This window comes from Pseudonaja textilis, chromosome 6 (genome assembly GCF_049901715.1).
Source record: "Pseudonaja textilis isolate UNSWEBS1 chromosome 6, rPseTex1.2, whole genome shotgun sequence".
Lineage (NCBI taxonomy): Eukaryota > Metazoa > Chordata > Lepidosauria > Squamata > Elapidae > Pseudonaja > Pseudonaja textilis.
Window position 1 is genome coordinate 1,271,422 of NC_141995.1, and position 23,108 is coordinate 1,294,529.

A 23,108-nucleotide genomic window follows, 5' to 3' on the forward strand; every position below is an offset into this window, starting at 1 on the left:
GGAAAGGCTCTTAGTAGGCTTAACTGAACTTCTGGGCGTTCAGCCAAGAGCATTTCACACTGGTAAAAGTCTTGCAGGCTAGATCAACAATCCACTCAGCGATTGTGAGGGACACCCATGGAGAAAATCCGATAGCGTAGCCACGAGCCTCCCAGGGGATTAATTCCCAAATAATAAAAATCCCGTTATTCACCCGAAACTCCACTAAGACGCCAAGATCCGTCTCACGGTCACGGCTATTAAGCCTGGTTTCACCCAGTCTTTTATTTAAGTATTAAACGCAAGAAATAACAAAAAACTTTTGGTATATAGATCTTTTTTTAGGTAATTGGGGCAAAGAAGCGACCTTGAGTTGGTCACACCCACCCAATCACATGCCCACCCAGCCAGTCATTAGGGCAGAGAGCCCCTTGCTAAAAAATGCGAAGCCCACCCCCGGCCCATCCCTCCTCTTCTCCCTTCCTTCCCTCTCCTCTTTTCTTCTCTCCTCCCATCTTCTTCCCTCTCCCCTTCCCTCTCCCCACTCCTCTCTCCTCCCCTCTCTCTCCTTCCTTCCCTCTCCTTCCCTTCCCCTCCCCTCTCCTCTCCCCTCCCTTCTCTCCTCTCTCCTCCCCTCTCTCTCTTCTCCTCTCCCCTCTCTCCCTTCACATGTTCTGGGCCACCTCAAAACCTCTTCCCTCCATCAGTTCCACCACTGTGCTCATCCTTCAACCTCCCCCCCCCTTTCCTTTCTCCAGTTAGCCATGAGTGCCTCCATGGCTGATGTCCGTAACAGGCCAACGCCAAAGAAGACCTCTCAAGGCCTGGTTTCCTCCTATTCCTCAGTTCCTACTCCATGTTGGTCTTCTCTCCAAGGGACACCACTGGAAAGGAGAAGTAGCAACCCGAGAGAAGAGATGGCTACCCCCAACCCAGTTTCAACTCTTCAGGACTGGATCAACTGCATTTGAGGGTCTTGAATGAGATGGCAGGTGGCATCTTGGAGACCCTTTTCAGCTATCCTCAAAAATGGAAGGAGGACACAGGTGCCCACATAAGTGTGAGACATGAACTCATTTAGTGGGAAGAGGGGGAACCTGCAGGATTTCAGCGAGAGGTAGTTTTGAGGTCTACAAACTCATCCACATCTGGTTCTCACATCGGCCTTTGATCTTTAAAGCCTCTCTGAGTTTGGGGTCCCCGTATCTTAACCACCAGTCCCTCCACATTCACACATACAGCAATTCACAATAAGACCCAAGAAGCCTTGTTCATGAGTGCACACACAAGCACACACAGGCAGAGGGAAATGTATCTGAACACGTCGGAATTAAGAAGGATCCTTATTTTGTTGGTTTGATTGCAGTTTTAGTTGGGTATGCCATCCTTGTGCTATTTTGTTTGCTATTATTTTTGAAATTGACAATAAGACAGTACAGGTAGTCCTTGACTTACGACCTCAATTGAGCGCAATATATCTGCTGTGGCTAAGTGAAACGTTTGTTAAGTGAATATTGCTCCATTTTATGACTTTTTGGCCACGGTTGTTAAGTGAATTGCTGCAATTGTTAAATCAGTAACCAGTTGTGAAGTGAATCTGGCTTCCCCATGGACTTTGCTTGTCAGAAGGTCGCAAAAGGGTTTTGTGTGACAGTGTAACTGTCATAAATATGAGTCAGTTGCCAGACATCTGAATTTAGATCCCGTGACCATGAGGATGGTGCAACAGTCATAAGTGTGAAAAATGGCCATGTCCTTTTTTTAATCCTGCTGTAATTTTGAACAGTCACTAAATGAACTGTCGTAAGTCCAGGACTACCTGTATGTTGGACATTGTATTGCGTGTGTTGTTTTAAATTTACACGCTTTTAAGTTTATTGCTAATTGCTTGTTTTCACAAAACCATAACTATCCACAGCAGTAGAAAGTTCTCACCCAGGTATTTTGCGTTTGGTCAATCTATCTATTGAATTTATTTACCTCTCTATTCATTCATCCATTTCTTTCTGCACCCAGAATAAAAAAAAAGAAGTGGAAAGTATGTTCCAGAGCTTTAAAAACAATGTCGGGATATCACCCGTCTCTTCAAACAAGAGTTTTGACACCTGCTTCATAAAAATGTAATTACTCCGACATTGAGACGAATGGGGAAATTGATCGGCAAGTCGCTTCCCTCTCAATCCATCAAATTCACCAAACTGAAAAAGGAGAAGGAGGAAAACTGAACCCGATCCGTGATTAAAAACTCCGACAGAACTTCCCTGGGCTTTACACCAAAGTAGTGAACTACTTACAAATGCTTCCTTTGCTAGCTCTGATCTTCTCAGCCTTCCCTGAAAAGCCAGAATTACGTCGATGGGACCCGTTGATCTATGTCGCTCTTCTCGGGGAACGTGACTAAATCGGGCAATCCGGATGACTCAGCTCTCCAAGGCTGCCACCAATCACGGGAGGCAGATGGGAGACAGCGACGGATGCCTCCGTCTGTCTGGGGAAGATCAATTATTGTTCCCTGCCACGCGGATTAACCTTGGGCCCTTCCAATTCTTCCGCTCAAGGATGACAAGGAAGAAGCTCAGCCGGGGTGGTTAAAATCCCGGCTTCCACGTTCGGTCAACGTCATCGCTATATCTAGGTAGTCCTCGACCTAAGGACCACAACTCAAGCCCCAAATTTCTGTTGCTAAGTGAATTTCGTTGTCAACTCATAAAATATTTCTATATTTCTTTTTAGAGTTGCCAACAGAAAGAGAGGGGAGAAAGGAGTTTTGAAAGATCAGTGCGGCAGCTTGGAAATCGAAAGCGCATTCCGTAAATAGTTTTTCAGAGATAGTAACTAGGTGAAGTTTCTGCCAGCAAATATCTAACTGGAGAGCATGATTGAGGACTCTGAGCTGTGGACTTGTCCCATTGGAGAATATGAATTACGATACACCAGGATCGTGCGGGGGGGGGGGGGAACAGGGTCAAGGGTGACAATGGATTATGTGTCTCAAAGTCATCTACACTCAGGCAGTGCCGGCATGTTTACTCCTAATTAATCTTCTTTAAGCTTTGAAAACCCGGTTAGAGACTCATGATTTAAATAGGGATCACTGCCCGAATCCTGACATTCTTCTCATTTTATGCCCTTGCTTGCCGCCACAGTTAAGTTATTTGCAGCTGTTAAGTGACTCTGGCTTCCCCGTTGACTTTGATTGTCAGAAGATCGCAAAAGCGGATCGCAGTGACCTTAGGACACGGCAAAGATCGTAAGTATGAGTCAGTTACCAAGTATCTGAATTTTGATCATGGGAATTCTACAAAGGTCGTAAGTCATAAGTCACTTTTTCAGTGCCGTTGTAAGGTTGAACGGTCACTAAATGAACTGTTGTAAGTCGAGGACCACCTGTAATTTGTTCTGCTTTCTACATCAGCTCCCCTAGTCTGTCTTTCATCTTTCCCTTGACTACTTGATATACGTTTAGAGAGGACTAACAACATTTATTTATTTTCCTGACTTCATGGAACGAAGCCGTGCAATTCCTTAAAGTGCCTTTCGTTTATAAGGATAAAGAAGGCCCCCAAAACACCAGACAGCGAGATTATCTTGTCTTAATCCAGCTTTTTCTTGTTGAAATCTTTCCTATTATGTGGCCATGGTTAAAACCAGGAGTCGGATTCTACCGGTTCAGACCGGTTCTATAGAACTGGTTGTTACGATCCCCCACAGTTCGGAGACCCAGCAAGTCCTGCCCCTGGCTGGCCTCACCCTCCCCTCCCCTCCCCGCCCGGTCAGTCCTCATTGTGCATGCGCAGCAGTGATGACTGAGTTCTTCTCCGCCCAGCCAGCCACTCCTTCGGGGGTTTCTTTTCTCCCCCATCCCGACGATCAGCTCTTCCGATGATCAGCTGTGCCGGGATTCCCCTCGTTTACTTGCTGCCTTTCCCAGGAGGCTTCCCTGGGGCCCAGGAAAGCAACACATGGAGGGGAGGGGGGGGCACAAACCCCCTGCCCTCCCTCCCTGTTTTGCCTTCCTGGGTGGGAGCAAAAACGTCCCCCGGGGGGCTTCCCTAAGGCCCAGAAGGCCCCCCAAAATATTGGTGGCGGGGGGTTTGCTGCCTCCCCTCAAAAGTCACACTCACCCAGTCACATGGTCACGCCCACCTAGCCACACCCACACAACCGGTTGTTGCAAAATTTGAATCCCACCCCTGGTTAAACCATCCAAAATGAATCTAAAATAAAAGAAAATGTTCCTATTGAAATTATGCTATTGCCCCCCCCCCCCACCGAGCACGTTGCTTTTGAGGTTTTCTACTCCAGGGTGGGGAGGAAGGGCAAGTTTATTAATCCACAGATTTTTTTTCACTGCATGAAGTATTGCTTGCAATTGGGCTCCTTAAAAGCACAATGATCCCACCCCTCATTCCCAACGCCTGAGCTGTGAAAGCCGTTTTGAAGGGGACCCTGCCGTTTTCCTTGCCACTGCAGACCCTGTCACTCTAGGGGGGAGGGGATGGCCCTTTAGAGGAGGGGTCTCCAACCTTGGCCCCTTGAAGACTGGTGGATTTCAACTCCCAGACTTCCTCGGCCAGCTTTGCACAAGTCTTCAAGGGGCCGAGGCTGGAGACCCCTGATTTAGAGGGTCCCTCCCAGCTGACTGAGAGGAACATTTTAACATATCAGTCATTCACATTAAAGAAGACATAAAAACATAAATTGGGGGGAAAAAAAACAGAGAAAGAGAGAGAGAGAGAACAAACAAACCTTACCAATTGTCTACGGAAGATCCATTTTACAAGAATTCTAGAAGAAAGACTGGAAACAGCCAGTTCCATTCACTCTTTTACAATTGTCAACTTAAAACCATCTTTTCTTGGCAATCTGCATCCAGACATCCTTTTTAATTTATTTATTTTATTTATTTGATATATGAAATAGAAAGAAAAGTAGAAATAGGATATTAGGGGAAGGAAAAGAGAGAGGGGAAAAGAAAAAGTGAGCTACCGGGGGAAGGCGAAGGCTTGACTTCCAACTCTCTTTGGCCCAGTACAAGGTAAAAACACTCCAGCCTCACCTTTTTGCTTTTACACATTTGTATATACCGTATTTCCCCATGTATAAGCCACCCCTTTTTTCCAAAATTTTCAAGCCCAAAAAGTAGGGGGGTGGCATATACAAAGCAGGTACACTTTTTATACGTGAAAAATGCATAAAATAATAAAGTAGGAATAAACTGGTTTTCCAGCAGTATGCTATACTTTTTTGTAAAAATTGTACGTGATGATACGATTACGAGTGCGAGTACGCGATAGAAATGCATACGCTAGGCATCGGCCTGAATGCTTCGTTCCTACTCTCGTTCCGATGCGTAGATTGCTAGCGTCGCCCGCACCGCTTTCGGCGTCATGACCGAAGTTGTAGATCTAGACGTCGAATTTTGTTTCTTTGTAAATTTTCTTTCTTCATAACTTGTTTCTCTAATAAAATATTTTTTTCAAAACTTCACAGTCCAAAAATTGGGGGGGGTGGCTTATACAAAGGGGGTGCTTATACATGGGGAAATATGGTAATTAGCCATTTCTAGAACGATAAATCTATCTGATCAACAAAATCAAAGGAGGTTTTTTTTGGCTTTCATAAAATCCAGAAGTCATACCCAAGTGAAAAACTCTATGTATAAATACGTTTCCCTCTTAGAATAACATAATCAATTTAACCATTCCTGCCTTCTCTTCTTTGCTATGGAAATAGTATGTGTTTCTATTGGCACCTAATCATCTTTATGAACTGTCACCATTTTTATTAACAAAGTTCATTGTATTCTTTCAAATTCTTTGACTTTACTCTTCTCCCTACCCCACTTTTTTTAGAAGTGCTAAACTTTTTTTAAACACCAGACATCTTGACTGTCGTTTCAGGCTCGTGAATGTCCCACTTGGGATGGAAAGAAGTCAGATCCACCTTGACTGAACAATAAAAGCCGAAATTCCATGCATCAAAAGTTGCTTTCACAGATAAAGTAAAGGGAAATCCCAGGTAAAACAATAGGAAATCTCAGGTATCTTCCATTCTTATGTTAGGTAGTGCTTTATTGATTTTCATAGGAAAGATCAGCTACATCACATCATTTTTGAAAATCAAACTTTAAATCATATTTAGGATGTTGGAAACCTTCAGAAAGATCCATTTGTGATTCATGAGCATTTACTAAACTTGTTGAATCTTCTCCAAATTTAGGAAGTATTCCTCTCTCCCAACTCTTCGATAATATAGTTATCAACTGTTTCAAAATCTCTCTACAAACACATGTCTGAAATAGCCAAAAGGAAGAATGTTACCTTCTAAAGTGAAAATACATAATCCGCTATTAATTTCAGAGATGTCTTATCAATATTGTTGAATTCGGTTCTTGGCAACAAGCTATGAAATTGTACAAAGTGTTCTGGTGGCCTTGAAGTGTGGCGCCCTTCAAGAGAGTAAAGACCAATGCAAAACCATCAGTTGTCTTTGGCTAAGCAATCTTTGGAGGTTTCGGATTTAGAGATATCTTCAATACCGTAAAGGGAAGTGTTCACATAACAATGTGAATTATGCTACCAAACACTCTGTTTCCTGTGCCTGGAAATTTTAAGTGTGGTAACATATATCTCAAAGATTTCTTCGTTGTAACCACGGCCATAAAGAGAGCAGCTCAACAGCTGTGGAAATCCCACGCAAGACACACTTTCTTAATAACTCACACGACACCCTTAAAAAGCATCTGTCTTTCCTGGTAGATTTCACTACTTCAGCCAAGAGATTCCAACATTTGTTCCAGCAGTTAAACAAAGAAGTAAATCACGCCTGAAACTATGAGGGGAAAGGAAATATTCCCACACTTTACCAGAGGTTTACACCTTCCAATCGGTAGCTCTATGTCAATTATATCCTATTATTTATAATATGTGTGGTGTGCCAGGGAGCCTCATACCTTGCCAACGTTTAAGACTTGCGGACTTCAACTCCCAGAATTCACCAGACAGCCATGCTGAATTCTGGGAGTTGAAGTCCACAAGTCTTAAGAGTTGCCAAGTTTGGAAACCTTTGCTATATGCAGTGGTGCTGTGGGGTAAAATAAGTTATTGATCTTCGGGAGGGATACTTAAGGAATACACAGCAGAAGCAACCAAAGATGTACGTATTAAAAATGTACGTAGCCCATTCTACTAAGGAAGCTCCCAGGGGCTCCCTCTGGTTTCTTCTTCCAAAACCCAAATTTCCATCAGGACCAAACTCCACAATCCACCTTCCATGGCTTCACACTTCAAAGAGTCCCAAAAGTCGCACTCCCTACATGGTTTGTAAGGGACCCCCTTCCTCTGGGGAGCCCCAAGAGTGGATGCCGCCGGCCAGGCGCGCGAGACAAGGTCACCCTCCCCGAGAGGAAGAGAGGAGAAAAGGAAGGAAGGCCATCACTTACGTTATTCATGTATTCGGTCAGCAAATCCTGCAGCGCCTGCCTCACCGCGTTGCACTCAGCCACGATTCTCTCCCGACGGTCGTCGCGGGTGCAAGACGAATCGGCCATGAGGGCAGCCCCACTGATGATGCTCTCCAACCTCTCTTCCAGGGAGGGCCGGAATCGGGCCTCGCTGAACGTCATGGGATCTAAGATGATCTTGTTCTGTCAAAAATCAAAGCAAGAAAGGGGACTTCGTAAAACCGAGAAATCCTTATTATTTATTGTTACTGCTTATTAAACTTCGATGCCGCCCATCTCACACCTATCTATCTACAAGGAAATTTATTATGAAATTTATTTGCTTATTTTATTACAACCCATTAAAATAAGACAAAACATTAAAGCAATTAAAAATGAATATTATCACTCAAATCGACTTAAAAACTAATAAAGATGGCAAGGAAGAAATGTAAATGTATTTATTTATTTATTTCATGTATTTATTTATTTTGTCACCCAGCTACCCTACTGGTGATTCTGGCCAGCTTGCAGATCCTAAAACAAGTAAGGAATTGTTAAAAGATGAAAGCTAGCAGTAAAAATATAGCAATGAACTTTAAAGACCTAATTATTTATTTACTTAAGCCAAATAATTGTTTTTCTTTTTCCCCAAAAGGAAACTGGACTTTCTTGAGTGGGTTTTTCTTTGAAAAAGTTTTGCTTCACATTCCAGAAGCTTCTTCAATTCCCTTTTTCAGAACCGAAGAAGCTTCTTGGATGAGAAGTTAAATATCTTCAAAGGAAAAAAAAACCAAGGAAGTCCAGTTGCCTTTTGAAAAAAGGCAGTTATTTGGCTTAAGTAAGTAAATAATTATGTTTTTAAGGCAACTTTGGGCCAACCAAGACCTGGATGATTGGGAATCTCCATCGACGTTTATTTGTGTCTTGTTCATATATTGCACTTCGATGCCAATTAGAACCTGATACTTTCCACCATATTCCTGTAACTCAGTTATTGTAGTGGTCCGCTGGCAGCCAGTGCAGCTGGTAGCAGAATCGGACAGGTGGGGAGGAACACGGGCCAGTCCGGGAGTCTGGAGAGGACTCAGACGAGGGTCCTGCGTGCGATGAAGAGATGGGGCCAGGAGCATCTGGGAGGGAGGCGCTGACTCCACAGCCTCTGGAGCCTGGAGAGCAGCGAGGCAGAGGAACAAGGGGAGCCTGTTCCAAGTGCGCGTGTGCACAGAGCTGCTAGAAGGCGAGAGCAGCTGAAACAAAAGGGGCGACTCGGGAATAAGGCTGGAAGGTGATTGCCCCTCCCATAAGGGATAAAGGAGAGACAAAGGTGAAGAAACCTTTGCAGGAAGCAAAGTCGTTCATTCTGTTCAGATTAATCCTTGAAGCTCTGTGTGCACTTTGGTTGGTTTTTTAGAATTTATTTGGCACTCGAGTTGTTGGCAGCAATTCAAAGGAGAGAAAGGCGGGTGCTTATTTCAAAGAACTGTTTGGGGCTCATTACAAGCTGGGAATGAACATAATTCCCAGCGTTGAAATAAAACAAGTGTCGTTTGGACTAAGCACGTGCTTAATTATGGGAAGCCCTGGCCAGAACTGTTCTGTTCCTTCAATGTCTACAAAGACAAAAAGATTTCAGGAAATGATAATCCCCAATTCCTGGCTTTGGGGATAAGAATCTAAAAGTTTCCAACAAAAGAATTATGCAGCAAAGTTTAAAAGAAAAAAAGAATAAAGAAACCCCAAGAAGGTCAAGTTCCCCAGGAAACCAGCCAGCATTTAGAAAGGATTAGATCTTCGGAGCAGCAAAGGTCCAGTCTCAAAACCAGATTACCAGAATTGAATGCCACTTAAAAACAGATTAGACCCCGATGTTGCTGCCCCTTAATTGCATTCATCTCTAGCTTGCCTTGCATACGGCAACAGAGCTATCCATCCGCCGTCGGAGCAGCCCTGGGAAGGACGGCATCATAGAGCAACAGAAAGCAATACTTGTTCCGGTGGGAAGGGAAGGTATTTCCTGGCCAAAGGGCGCCCTTTGGAGACCATTTCGTGTCTCGTTGCATCAAGGCCTCCTGCAGTTTGATTTGAAGGGCGGGAGGTGATGTAGGATCCACAGCGACTTATCTGCTTCTTTGCAAAATGGTGGATCTCTGCACTGGGTTACCAGTCAATCCCCGATTCTATGCCACTCCCAGTGGGTCTCACGCCCAGAACGACACAAGGACACTAAAAAAGGATCTGGAGCATTCAAGTCTTTTAACAACCGGTTCTGTGGGCGCGGCTAGGTGGGCGTGGCTTCCTTTTTGGCAGCATTTCCCCTCCCCCACTTTGGGGCCTCCTGGGACCCAGGAAGGCAAAAAACAGGACCTGGGGGCAGGGAGGGGCGGGGCCAGCCGGGGGCACAATTGGCCGGTTCTCCGAACTGCGCAGAATCCTAACAACCGGATCTATAGAACCGGTCTGAACCCTGATCTTTAGTTACGTCTAATACACACATACAAACAAATCTCTATGTATGTACAGGTAGTCCTCAACTTACAGCCACAATTGAGCCCAACCTTTATCTCGCTAAGTGAGACATTTGTTAAGTGAGGTTTGCCTCACTGTGTGACTTTCCTTGCCACATTTGTTAAGGGAATCACAGCTGTTGTTAAGGGCATCGGGGTTCACCTTTGACTTTTCCTGCCAGAAGGTCCCAAAAGGGGATCGTGGGACCGCAGGACACTGCGACCGTCATAAATATGAATCGGTTGTCAAGCATCCAAAGGCAAATCACGTGACCGTAGGGATGCTGTAACGATCGTATGTGTGAAACATGGTTCTAAGTCACTTTTTTCAGGGCAGTTGGAACTTTGAACGGTCACTAAGTGAAATGTTGTAAGTCGAGGACTAGCTGTATTGAAGAGAGCGAAGGTAGGGAAATAGAGAGAAAACTCAAGGGGTCAGTTCCTACTTTAGAAGAGAGGTCTCCAACCGTGGCCACTTTAGGACTTTTGGGCTTCAACTCCCAGAATTCCTCGGCCAGCACAGCTGAAAGTCTCCAAGCGCCCAAGGTCGGAGAGCCCTACGTGAGAACCCAGAATAACAGGGTTTTCTTCTCTTGGGGGTCTCCTCCTCCAGCCCCCTGCTCAGGGCCTCCACTGAAGGAGCCCCCACAGCCTCTGGAGGCGACTTCTGTTCCACGGATTCATTGTCCTGACTGTCAGGGAATTGGGTCTTCGTTCTAAGTTGGATCTCGTCTCAGTGATCCAACTGGCTGGATGCCTATTGGCAGCTGTGTATATTTATTTGGCATGTTTTTGATTGTTTTTAAAATAAAATGCCTTTGTTTCTTTGCTTTTACACTTTTGGAATTGTAAGCCACCCGTAGTCTAGGATTGAGGCAGGCGGCTATAGGAATAAAATATACATTCCTTCCCTTCTTTTGAAGGTGTCGTCACTGCTTTGATGTGTGTGTGTGTGTGTGTGTGTGTGTGTGTGTACACACACATACATACAATGACGTGGGAAAATACCCGAACAAAGCTGAATGCCATACATGTGAGTACCCGCAAAAACTTAAGAAAACAAATATATATATATATATATGTATGTATGTATGTATGTATGTGTGTATGTGTATGTGTATGTGTATGTGTATGTGTATGTGTATATGTATATGTATATGTATATGTATATGTATATGTATATATGGGCCAATATGGGCTCTACCAACAGAGCCAAGCAAAGACGCCTTCAAAAGAAGGGAAGGAACTGTTTGACGCAACATCCACTAGAGGTCACTATAGCACAACAAATCATCTTTCTGAGTTCTCCAGATCCGTATGGAGCGCTGTGGGCATGCGCTCCCTCCGCCACTGCTCCTGCGGCCCGGTTCCAAATGGCTCACAGCCCGAAATGAGCTGCTACCCAGGGGTTGGGGACCGCTGTTTTAACTGGCTGCAAAGTCTTCTTTCCACAGCCGTTTGTCACTTCAAAGGGTGATTAAATGGCCGCTCTCAAAGTCGAGGATTACCTGCATTTAGGAAGGAGCTGCAGGGCATCGGAGCAGTGACGACAAAAACGAAGAAGGGTCTGTCCTTTATTCTGTGCATTGGGGAGGGGGGGGCGGTTGTACCGTGGACAACGGACCGTTTTGTGGTTTCAACTGCTCAAAGCAGGGGTCTCCAACAGGGGTGGGATTCAACCGGTGTAACAACCGGTCCGGTGAGCGTGCATGCAGCGTTTGCAACTCACCTTCTGCTGCAAGCCCTGCGTGTAAAAGAGCCGACAGGTGGAAATCGTCTGTGCCGGACAACCCGGAAAGAAAGCACAGACTAGATATGGGACGGGTAGGCCCAACAGCTGATCGTCGGAGAGAACCGGTTTGCCTGAACCAGCCCTGGTCTCCAACCTGGGCCACTTTAAGACTTGTGGACTTCAACTCCCAGAATTCCTCACCCAGCCAAGCTGGCTGTGATTCTTATCCCCAAAGCAAGGAACTGGGGATGATCATTTCCTAAGACATTTTTGTCCTGGTCGACAGAGAAGGAACAGAACTGAGTTACAGGAATATGGTGGAAAGTATCAGGTTCGAATTGGCAATCGAAGTGCAATATATAAACCAGACACAAATAAACGTCGATGGAGATTCCCAATCATCCAGGTCTTGGTTGGCCCAAAGCTGTCTTAAAAACATAATTATTTATTTACTTAAGCCAAATAACTGCCCTTTTTTCAAAAGGCAACTGGACTTCCTTGTTTTTTTTTTCCTTTGAAGATATTTAACTTCTCATCCAAGAAGCTTCTTTGGTTCTGAAAAAGGGAACAAACTGAAGAAGCTTCTGGAATGTGAAGCAAGACTTTTTCAAAGAAAAACCCACTCAAGAAAGTCCAGTTTCCTTTGGAGGGGAAAAAAAGTCCAATCCATTCTTTTTTTAACTACTGTCTTTGGAGGGAAAAAAAAGCAATTATTTGGCTTAAGGAAATAATTAAGTTCATTGCTATATTTTTACTGCTAGATTTCATCTATTAACTATTTTTTTTTACTTGTTTTATAATCCGTTGGAGGCCCCTGGCTCCAATGCAATGCCCTTCCCTCCCTCAGGTTGCCCTCCATTTCCAGCACTTTCCAGAGTCCCCTGCTCTGCCCTCCACGGGCGAAGCTTTTACTCCCGCTGACACGTTGGCGGACTGCCGTGTGCTAAGTGCCGCTGCCTCTGCAGCTTCCCCTCTTGAGTGCTCGCCCCCTTCGGGAGTGCTCTCTCCCCCTCCCTCCCTCCCTCCCCCTCTCTCCCTCTCTCCTTTCCTCTATCTCTCCCTCCCTCCCTCTCCCTCCCTCCCTCTCCTCCCTCTCTCTCTCCCCGTCCCTCCCTCTCTCCCTCTCTCCTTCCCTCTATCTCTCCCTCCCTCCCTCTCCCTCCCTCTCCCTCCCTCTCTCTCTCCCGTCCCTCCCTCTCTCCCTCTCTCCTTCCCTCTATCTCTCCCTCCCTCCCTCTCCTCCCTCCCTCTCCTCCCTCCCTCTCCCTCTCTCCCTCTCCCTTCCCTCTATCTCTCCTCCCTCTCTCCTTCCCTCTATCTCTCCCTCCCTCCCCTCTCTCCCTCCCTCTCTCCCTCCCTCCCTCTCCCTCTCCCTCCCTCCCTCCCTCTCCCTCCCCTCCCTCTCTCTCTCTCTCTCCTCCCTCTCTCCCCTCCCTCTCCCTCCCTCTCTCTCTCTCCCTCCCTCCCTCTCTCTCTCTCCCTCCCCTCTCTCTCTCTCCCTCTCTCTCTCTCTCTAATTCTGGGAGTTGAAGTCGATCCTTCTTTAAGTTGCCACGGTTGAGAAAAACTGAACTTAAGGGACAAATCGCATCATCCCACAATCATCCTTTGTACTAAAACAAAATAAATGCCGTAGTAAGGGATTTATATTCAGCTCTCTAATCCAATTAGCATAATTAGATTTAATTGGGCAATCCATCCCCATGACAGTTTGAAACTGGGAAGCCAGGCTTTCTATGACTTCCGTGGAAAAACCAGCTGCAGGAGGGTGGTTTCACTGAATTCCCAAAGCACAGAAGTTTCTTGGTATTTTACTGGCTTCCAAATTAATTATCTGAGTGCCAGACAATCTCCTTGTGCCCCAAAGAGCCGGCTTAACAAAGATTTTAGCCAGAGCTTCATCCCCCCCTTTGTTTAACAAAAGATACTTGGTCACTGATGAGGAAGTCATTATGCCCAGGAATATTCTGTCCAACTTCTCAGAGCCAGAAATATATATATATATATATATATATATTCTACTCTTCCAAGCTTTTTATTATATTATTATTAATGAATGTTCTGCTTTATGTACTTGTTTACTGAATTTAATCTTTGTCTATTACATTCTCTCCTTTCCCTCAGAATTTCTAGTACTGCCAGGTTTTTTTTTTTAATTAATTTGTTTCGTGCTTGTTAGCCAGAGTGAAACCTCTGTGATAGAAAACATAGCAGATTGCTTTTGAAAATAATATAGAAGTTAAAAGAAATATTTTAGAAACTGTCAGTGTTACTTGAGACCAAAGGTAACATGATATTTAAAGATGTCAGATATCTGGACACAACGTCTTCCTTTTTCTCTCATGTTTTAGAAATTTGCCCTTCCTGAGGAGTCCTTGGTGGTCTCTGGGCTTGGCTGCTTCCTTGCAGACATTTTATGACCCGACTAGGTAACCTCCTCAGTTTCAAAAGGGACTGGGGTTTGCTCTCAGTTTGGGGGTAGGTGGGAGTATTTTCTTCTTCTTGGTGGTTCTTTGATTAGGTTGTTGTTCACTGTCTCATTGTTTTTGTGTTGGTGGTTCCAATTCTAGACAAACTGAGTTGGCGATTCCCACTCTAGAACCACTAATCCAGACAAACGATCAAACGGTGAGCAATATCCTAATCGAGAGCTGAAGAAGCTTCTTGCGTGAGAAGTTTGGTCTTCAAAGAAAACCAGAAAGTCTGGGTGCCTCTTGAAAAAAGCACCTTTGGGACAACCAGGGCCTGGACGACGACGGAGAATCTCCACAGACATATCCCATCCAAGGAAGCAACGCAAACTTTCTCACTCCTGCTGACAGGAAGAGAAGCCACCAGGGTCGAACGAGAGAGCAAACCCCAGTCCCCCCTAACTCTGATGATGTTACCTAGTTTGGTAGTGAAATGCCTGCAGCAAAAGCTCCATGGGAGTACCAGGGACCCCGCCCAGCCCAGCCCCAAGCTACAGGCCTCCTCTTCCACTGAAAGTCCCACTTACGTCAAACTCATTCAGGGCTGCAGCAAGCTCCCCGATGCCGGTGTGGCCCTTGTTCTCGTCGGTAGGTGAGGTGGCCTGGGCCGCATTGGAAATTCCAGCAATGGCTTCCTGGACTTGTTTGAAGACATAATCCCTGTTGGCTCTGGTGGCTGCAACGTCCGGATGGCGGAGGAAAGCTTGGGAAGCGGTGTAGAGCATCGTCGCGTTTTTCTTCAAGGCGCCACGAGCTGCAGCCATTTCATCTCTGCAGTGGGGATCCTTCAGCTCCTGTTTGTAACAGGAAAGAAAAAAAGAATGAAAAACGACAATGGCTACCAACCTGCACAAGTCACAAAGAAAATATCTACAGACCCCTCACATCCTGGATATATAAACCGCTTCAACTCCTACCCTCAAAACGGCGCTATAGGGCTGCACTGCACCCCAGAACAACTAGACTCCAGGGGAGTTTTTTCCCTCCATGCCATCACTCCGCTAAACAACTAATTCCTTCCACGCTATCCAACTATTTACTAAGACTGTGTTACTATTCTTCTTCTCCTCGTCCTTCCTAGTATCTATCTCCTTTTCTATTTATGATTATAACCTTGTTGCTTGTATCTCTATGGCTATATTGTTTTATTTAGTTTCCTAGCACGGTTTTGATTGCTCATTTAGTATCCTGTGACTAACATTAAGTGTTGTATCTTCTGATTCTTGACAAATGTATCTTTTATGTGCACTGAGCGCTTAGGCACCAAAGACAAATTCCTTGTGTGTCCAATCACACATGGCCAATAAAGAGTTCTAGAAAATGAAAAATGCACACAATCACACACAGACTCCGTAATATCTTTAAATCGGTGCCTCGGCAGAGAAGCCAATTGTTATCAATAAGTACCAGCCTCCAAGCCCTTCCAAACTTCTCCATCCATCATGGATGAACCAGACTTAAAAGGTGGATAAAGATGCTCAAAACAGATATCTCGAAAAGCAAAGATATACCTGCAACCTGAAATGAAAAAGATTAAGTAATGAGGAAGGTGAACTCACTGTATTCCAAATCTTAAGCAACGTTGTGCAGCAAGGAGAATGGCTCAAGGATCATCTATCTTAACTCTCTGGTGGATCTCCAGGAACACAGACAACACTACTTCGAGGTGTATTTTATTGTGCCTTTTAAATGGCCCTTTTTGGGGGCGGGGGGAGGTGTCATTATTATAACAAGAGCCAGATTGGTCTGAGGATTAAGCCCCCAAGCTAAAAACCAGGAGACCGTGAGTTATAACTCAAGCAAGAAACATAACTAATATTCCTTCTCCTTCCTATTTTCCACACAACAACAATCCTGTGAGGTGAATTGGGGCTGAGGGTGTTTGATTGGCCCAAAGTAGGAGGAGAACTCACAGTCTCCTGGTTTCTGAGTCAACACCGTCACCACTACACCGAAGGGGCTCTTTCACAGCTGCCTACCAAGCAGAGATTGTACTGGTCTGTCTGTTAGTTCCTTCCAGCACCCAGAGGCTTTAAGAGATGCCCTGTATCCTACGTAAGAGGACCACAAGAAAATGACGGTGGGTCTTGCGACCCTTCCATACCGTGAGGGGAGACGGCCTTCATCTCCCCGACTGCAACGGGGCTTCAGGGTTAAGAACCTGAGGGGAGACTTCTGTCCAGCACTTAAGAGGCGTCGGCTGTCCTGGCGCCTGGGACTCCCCCATTTCAGTCACCGGGAGCATGAAGGTTCAAAAGAGCCACCAATGGACAGGATGATCTTTTGAGATCTCTTTCATACCCCCAGGAGTCTCCACAAACCATACAATGTCTCTCTCTCTTTCTCTTCTCTTCCCTTTTCCTCCGTTCTCTCTTTGTCCATCCACCCACCCATCTCTCTCTCTCTCTCTCTCTCTCTCTCTCTCTCTCTCTCTCTCTTTCTTTCTTTCTTTCTTTCTTTCTGTCTGTCTGTCTGTCTGTCTTATATGGGTCCAATCTCACAATTCTGGGCAGCGTACAAAGATCAACAATTCAAACAATAACCCCTCGTGCCGTGGGCAAATAAAACTTCCCAATGACTAAAAAAACCCACAACGTATCAACAACAACTGGGCTGCCTTAAGCCCCCAGTCCAAATGCCCGGAGCAGAAATGAGAAAATCCTGACTCATTGTACCTTGTCATAATGCGGGCGCCCTTTCTGCACACCCACCTGTTGCCTTCTAGCAGCTACGTAGTTCAGCTTCACCATCTCCTTTCCAAACTCTTTGAAGCGGTTGGCCAGGTCTTGTTCATTGGTGGCATTCTTCACGGCTTCTAGCGCTTCCTCGACCTGTGGAGGAAGATTGAAAGGTGAGACTCCAGGCTGTGACGGTCAAACCTTCCATGCGCGACAAGGCAGCTCCGGAACACTGGGCTGTATCCTTCAGACCATCAGAAAATTATCCTGTGGATATTCCCAGTTGGGTTGACCGCCATTGGATGGTTTATAATTTTCAGTATCTCAACGGATCTTTAGTACCTATATCACACAAGCAATCGCCCTCAGACTTATATCCCGCTTCACGGTGCTTTCCAGCCCTCTCTAAGCGGTTTACTGAGCCAGCCTCCTGTCCCCGACAATCTGGATCTCCTCATTTGACCCACCTCGGAAGGAGGGAAGGGTGCAGTCAACCTGGAGCCGGTCAGGATCGAACTGTCAACAGTGGGCAGAAGGAGCCTGCAATACTGCACTCTAACCACTGTGCCACGAAAATAGGCCTGTCACTAAAAATGATATCAAATCTGGCACAGGCCAGGTAGTCCTTGACTTACGACCACAATTGAGCCCCAAATTTCTAGTGCCAGGTGAGACATTGGTTAAGTGAGCTTTGCCCCATTTTACAGCCTTTCTTGTAACCGTTGTTACAAGAAACCTCTGTTGTTGTTAAGTGAGTAACATGGTTATTAAGTGGCTTCCCCGGTGACTTTGCTGGTCAGAAGGTCACACAAAATGATCACGTGACTCCGGGACACCACATATGAGTCGGTTGCCAAGTGCCTGAAATTTTGATCACGTGATCACTTGGTCGTTGCAACACGGGGAGGCCACAATGGTCGTAAGTGTGAAAAATAGTCACTGTCATCGTAACTTTGAATGGTCACTAAATGAACTGTCGTAAGTTGAGGGCTACCTGTAGTCCTTAACTTACAACCTGACAGTTAGAACAATTCAGTGGAGCAACTTGCCTTCAGAAGTTGTAAGTGCTCCAACACTGGAAGTAGACAATCGTTGGTCTGAAATGGTCTAGAGTTTCCTGCCTGGGCAGGGGGTTGGACTAGAAGACCTCCAAGGTCCCTTCCCACTCTATCATTCTTATTCTAACCATTCATTGTAAGGCTATAGTGAGCAGTATCTCAAAAATGGGAGATTGAAAATAAGTTCAACATGCTGTGACTCCTTTTTCACACGAATGGCAGTAGTAGCCATACAGGGTGGTTTCCATGTGAAAAATAAATTAACCTGTTTTTTATAGTTCCTTGAAGTATCAGCAGGAGTCCGGGCCACAAAGTGCATTCAAATTATATGTGTTTTATAATAGGGACATTGCAAAGACAAGCTACATCAGCTATGCAATGGTGTCCTGTCCATTTCTAGCAACAGAAACTACAACTGGAGCAGCTCAAAATAAAATACCTGCAGGAATAAAATAAAAACTATTATTAACCTTTAATTTTTACCATGTGTGTTCTTACTCCACTCACTATAAATATATTTTCTCCCTAAAAAGATGTAAATGACAGGCAGGCAAAACTATCTACCCAACCTTCTTCAAACTTCCGTTAAAGCAACTCTGATAATATGGTTGCAAAAAAAGTAATGATTAACTGTCACAACAAGATATATCTCAGGGAGGATTACACAAAAGCTGGCAATAATACCACAATTAAAATGCCAATTGAAATCTGTTTGCAATCTGGGAGGGAAACAATGCTGTGCGTGGAAGGAACAGGGGCTCGTTTCATTTTGTAAACTAATGCAATGCATTGCAATGAAAGTTGAAGTTAAAATATTTTGGGAGTCCTGTGTCCAGGAGGCTATCACTTTGCAAATTATTCAAGAACGTTTCCAGATAGCAATGACAACAGGGCCAAAAACTCCCTGGATTTTTCCATTGAAGATGAGAACATTTTACTTCCTTCATTTTGATGCATTGTGCCCCAAGATTTCTCCAAGATTCACTTGCAAATAATAATAATAATAATGATGCTGAAAACGAAAGTAATTTGTTAAGACACGGTTGCACCCAGTAGAATTCCTGGAGAATTGGTATTTCTCTATTATTTATCTCTGTGGCATGGAGAGTGGGTAATTCACTGACACACGTTACCATTTTTGCCAAGATTGTAGCCTCCTCCTATCATTGTACCATGGAGGCACAGTGGTTAGAACGTGGTATTGCAGGCTAACTTTGCCCAATGCCAGGAATTTGATCCTGACTGGCTCAAGGTTGGCTCAGCTTTCCATCCTTCCGAGGTCAGTAAAATGAGGAGCCAGACTGTTGGAGGCAAGAGGCTGACTCTGTCAACAGCTCAGAGACTGCTGTAAAACACTAGGAAGCGGTATATAAGTCTAAGTCAGGGGTGGGCAAACTACGGCCCGGGGGCCACATCCGGCCCGTTGGTCTTTTTAATCCGGCCCGCCGAAGATTGGTACAGAATTAAGGTTTGATGTGAATGATTGAACAATTACATTCATTTGATTTTGACTTGTAATGACAGGCATTTCGACACCAGGTGGCGGCCCATCTGTCAAATTTTAAAAGTCAATGAGGCCCCCCGAGCCAAAAAGTTTGCCTAGCCCTGGTCTAAGTGCTATGAAGAGGACGTGGCTGTCAGGACTTTCCCTCCCACAAGGAGCAATAAGCCAGTCTATAGGACCACCAAGGTCTTCCTGAGTCTGAATCTCCATGTTTTTCAACAAGTCCCCATCATCTTTAGCCTCTCCACACAAGTCACCCTTAGTAAAACGTGCAAACCAGCACCTGCATTTCCTCTTTCTCCTCCTGTCCTGGCCCCTTTTTACAGAGGCACAAACCTCATCCCTGTTTGGTTTGGTGGCAGCAGCGCCTCAGATAGAAAGTCCCTACAGAGAGAGGTGAGGACAGCGGAGAAGATTATAGGAGGCTCAATTCCCCTCATTCGGGATGCCGCTTACAAGCGCTATGCGCTTAGAGCTCCAAGCATCGTTAGAGACCCCGCACAGCCACTTCACGGCCTGTTTCTGTTGCTCCCCTCTGGGAGGAGCTTTCCAAGTATTTCTAGCCGGACTTCCAGATCCTGTAAGAGCTTCGTTCCCTGGGCCATCCGCCTGGTAAAACTCACAATACTTGTTTTTCTCACTATGTACATGTATACATCTGAACTAGACCGTGTTGTTTCTCTGTACATTCAAAGTGACAATACAGTTATTATTCTATTGTATTCTAAGTCCTTGGTCTGCAACAAATAGTTCGTCCTAAAAAGACAGACAGTGATTTACTTCACTGGTTCGATCCAAATGCCTTTTGAAGTCATTAAAATATGAGCCCTCCTGGCAGTACCAACCCTAACCCTCAGACCAGGGGTGGGATTCAAATGTTTTTAACAACTGGTTCTGTGGGTGTGGCTTAGTTGTTGGGCATGGCTTGGTGGTCATGTTATTGGCTGGGCGTGGTCAACTCAACATCACTCACATCGAGGCACACATCTCCTCGCCTGGCCTCTCATGACTGTGGGGATGCTGCAACAGTCGTAAGTGTGAAAAATGGTCATAAGTCACTTTTTCCAGTGCCATTGTGACTTTGAATGGTCCCTCCACACAAGCAAAGTACCAGCAACGGAGGGGAAAAAACTCCAGAGACAGGAAGTCTAGTCCTGCCAAGAACGTAATAAGGGTTAACGGGGAGGCAGTTTCTGTAAGCAACACCAGAATGTTTCCTTCCTGCCTTCCTTACAGGATTAGCCCAGGAATTTCTTCTAACAATCGGCTCTCCAAACTGCTCAGAATGGTAACAACCGGTTCTAGCAAATAGGTGCAAACTGATAAAATCCCATCCCTGCCTCAGACCACTGGATTCCTGGCATATCAATCCAATCCCTTTTGAAATGGTGATTATGAGATGGTTGCAAGGCATCTAAATGATCTATTGGAATCTGTGTGAGAAATCCAAAGTTACTCAAAGAAATTAAAAACCTTTCTCAGGCCTGATCCCAAGTTGGCATGAGAAGGAAACAGGAGGAGTTTTTGTTTTGTTTATATGTCTATGAAGAATCTGTTTCCAATGTGTTTCTTTATCATTTATTAAACAAATGTATACAGTCGCTAACTCATGCACAGCTGACTCTAGGTGGCTTGCAACGCTAAAGTCCACAATATAAAAACCATACAATGCATCCACAGCAGCAGCAACCCAATCAAACCAATTGATTATTATACAATTAGTTATAATTAAGCAGGAAGGTAGTGAATCACCGCAAGACAGTAATGTCTTCACACGGAAAACTATCAACAGCCAAACTTGTAAAGCAATGGTGATAGATAGATAGATAGATAGATAGATAGATAGATACACACACACACACACACACACACACACACACACACACACACTGATTTAAGAAACCCCCAGCCTGAATCAACAGACAAAAATGTTTAATATTTTAAAACACCAGCATAGATAAATACTAATCCTCAGGAGATGCTCTCAACGGGAGCTAGGATTTGCGATGGTTTTTCTCAGGGAATATTGCTCCAATATTAGTGCTCTGCATTATTTGTGTCAATATTGAACAAGATCATAAAAGATCGTTCAACATTTTTTTCAGTTGTTACCAAGGCTTTAAGTATTACATTTCTTCAACAGAAATACGGAAGTGTTTTACTATTGCATTTTAACCAGAATGCAAAACAGACTGGGGTTGCAGGATAGTAAATTGAATTTGGAAAACATTTAAAACATGCATAGACTGATGGGGTTAATATTGTGTAAATCAAGAATTAATTTTTTAAGGATTTAATTTTAATTAGAAAAGTCCCTGGATTGGCCAGCAAACACCAATGAAAAAATACTTTAAATCATCTCATGCTGTTATAAGATTTTACAAACAGTCTGCCTGTTTCAAGCGCTAAAGCTAATGCGAGAAAACTAACAATGCTTGTAATTCACGGGGAATTACAGAATGTAACTAATTGAACAACATTAATGTTTTAGAGTCAATCTGCACCTCAACTCTACCCCTGCAGCAATCCTGAATCAAGAGATCAAATAATTGTGAATTGCTGTTTATAAGTAGTTTACAGATGAAATGAGAATCAGTCATAAGTTGGAATTCAGTTGGGGAACAATTAACAAGTAGTAAAAAAAAGAATGGATTGTACGTGGAATTAGTTTTAATTTAAAACCATCATAATAATCTGATCATTAAAATGTGAGGTTTTAGTGAGTTTGTTTGCATCTTTTGTTTTTCTATTTGGAAAAAAAAAATGTTTCCCTCCATTGCAACTACGCAGTTTCAGAGTACGGCAGTCTGAGATTCTCATAAACAGGAGCTGGTGATAGATGAGGAAAGTTATCAGTTATCATTCCCTGAAGTACATTATGTCCTCGTGGTGTTATAAATGAGGAAAATGCTTGTTAGGCTCAGGAATGAATAAATTTGATCATTTCCCCTCGGGTAACTGGGAGCATCTTCTACAACCATCCAGGCCTTGTTGTGCCCAAACGGCACCAATGAGAACGGGCTTTATATCTTTTCCACAACGGCTGGGAAGTGGCTGTAAGTCAGTTTTAGCAAATGGCAAAACTCTGGTTAGTTTTCCTGAAGGCAAATCTCAGAACGTCATGAGAATAATTGGTGGAGAGGCTCCTTGGAGATCGTCTACTGCACCGCCCTGCCAAGCAGGAGCCCCTCGGCCACTCTAGGCAAATGCCTGGCCATCCTCCTCTTGAAAACCTCCAGGGATGGTTGTCCCAAAGGTGCCTTTTTTTTTTCAAGAGGCAGCTGGACTTTCTAGTTTTTTTTTTTCTTTGAAGAGGTTTCGCTTCTCATCCAAGAAGCTTCCTCCGCTCTGACTGGATGATGCGGAAATCAGAGCGGAGGAAGCTTCTTGGATGAGAAGCGAAACCTCTTCAAAGGAAAACCAGGAAGTCCAGGCGCCTCCTGAACATAAAGCACCTTTGGGACACCCAGGACCAGGATGGCAGAGCATCTCCATAGACGCCTCCAGGGATGGAGAACCCACAACTTCCAGAGACAAGCTCTTCCATGGATTAATGACTCTCACCGCCCAGAAATTTCTCTAGTTCCAAGCTGGATCTCTCCTAGATGATCTTTCACTTCTTGTTCTGCCCTCGGGGGCTTTGGGGAATATAGGTCCACCCCTGTGCTCTGTGACAGCCCCTCGGGCACTAGAAGACGGCAATCGCATCACCGCTAGTCCTTCCCCTTGTTAGGC

At 44.7% G+C, this 23,108-nt stretch overlaps 1 protein-coding gene across 2 annotated transcripts in view; it reads right to left on the reverse strand.

Moving 5' to 3' along the window:
* The window catches only part of CTNNA2 (catenin alpha 2), a 490,650-nt gene that overhangs the window by 339,259 nt on the left and 128,283 nt on the right, over positions 1-23,108 (reverse strand). For both annotated transcript variants that reach the window (XM_026718940.2, XM_026718938.2), the window contains exons 5-7: positions 16,845-16,964; positions 14,661-14,927; positions 7,424-7,627 (exon numbers count right to left, since the gene is read on the reverse strand). In XM_026718940.2, the coding sequence (XP_026574725.1) occupies positions 7,424-7,627; positions 14,661-14,927; positions 16,845-16,964 (591 nt within the window). The remainder of the gene's footprint in view (positions 1-7,423; positions 7,628-14,660; positions 14,928-16,844; positions 16,965-23,108) is intronic.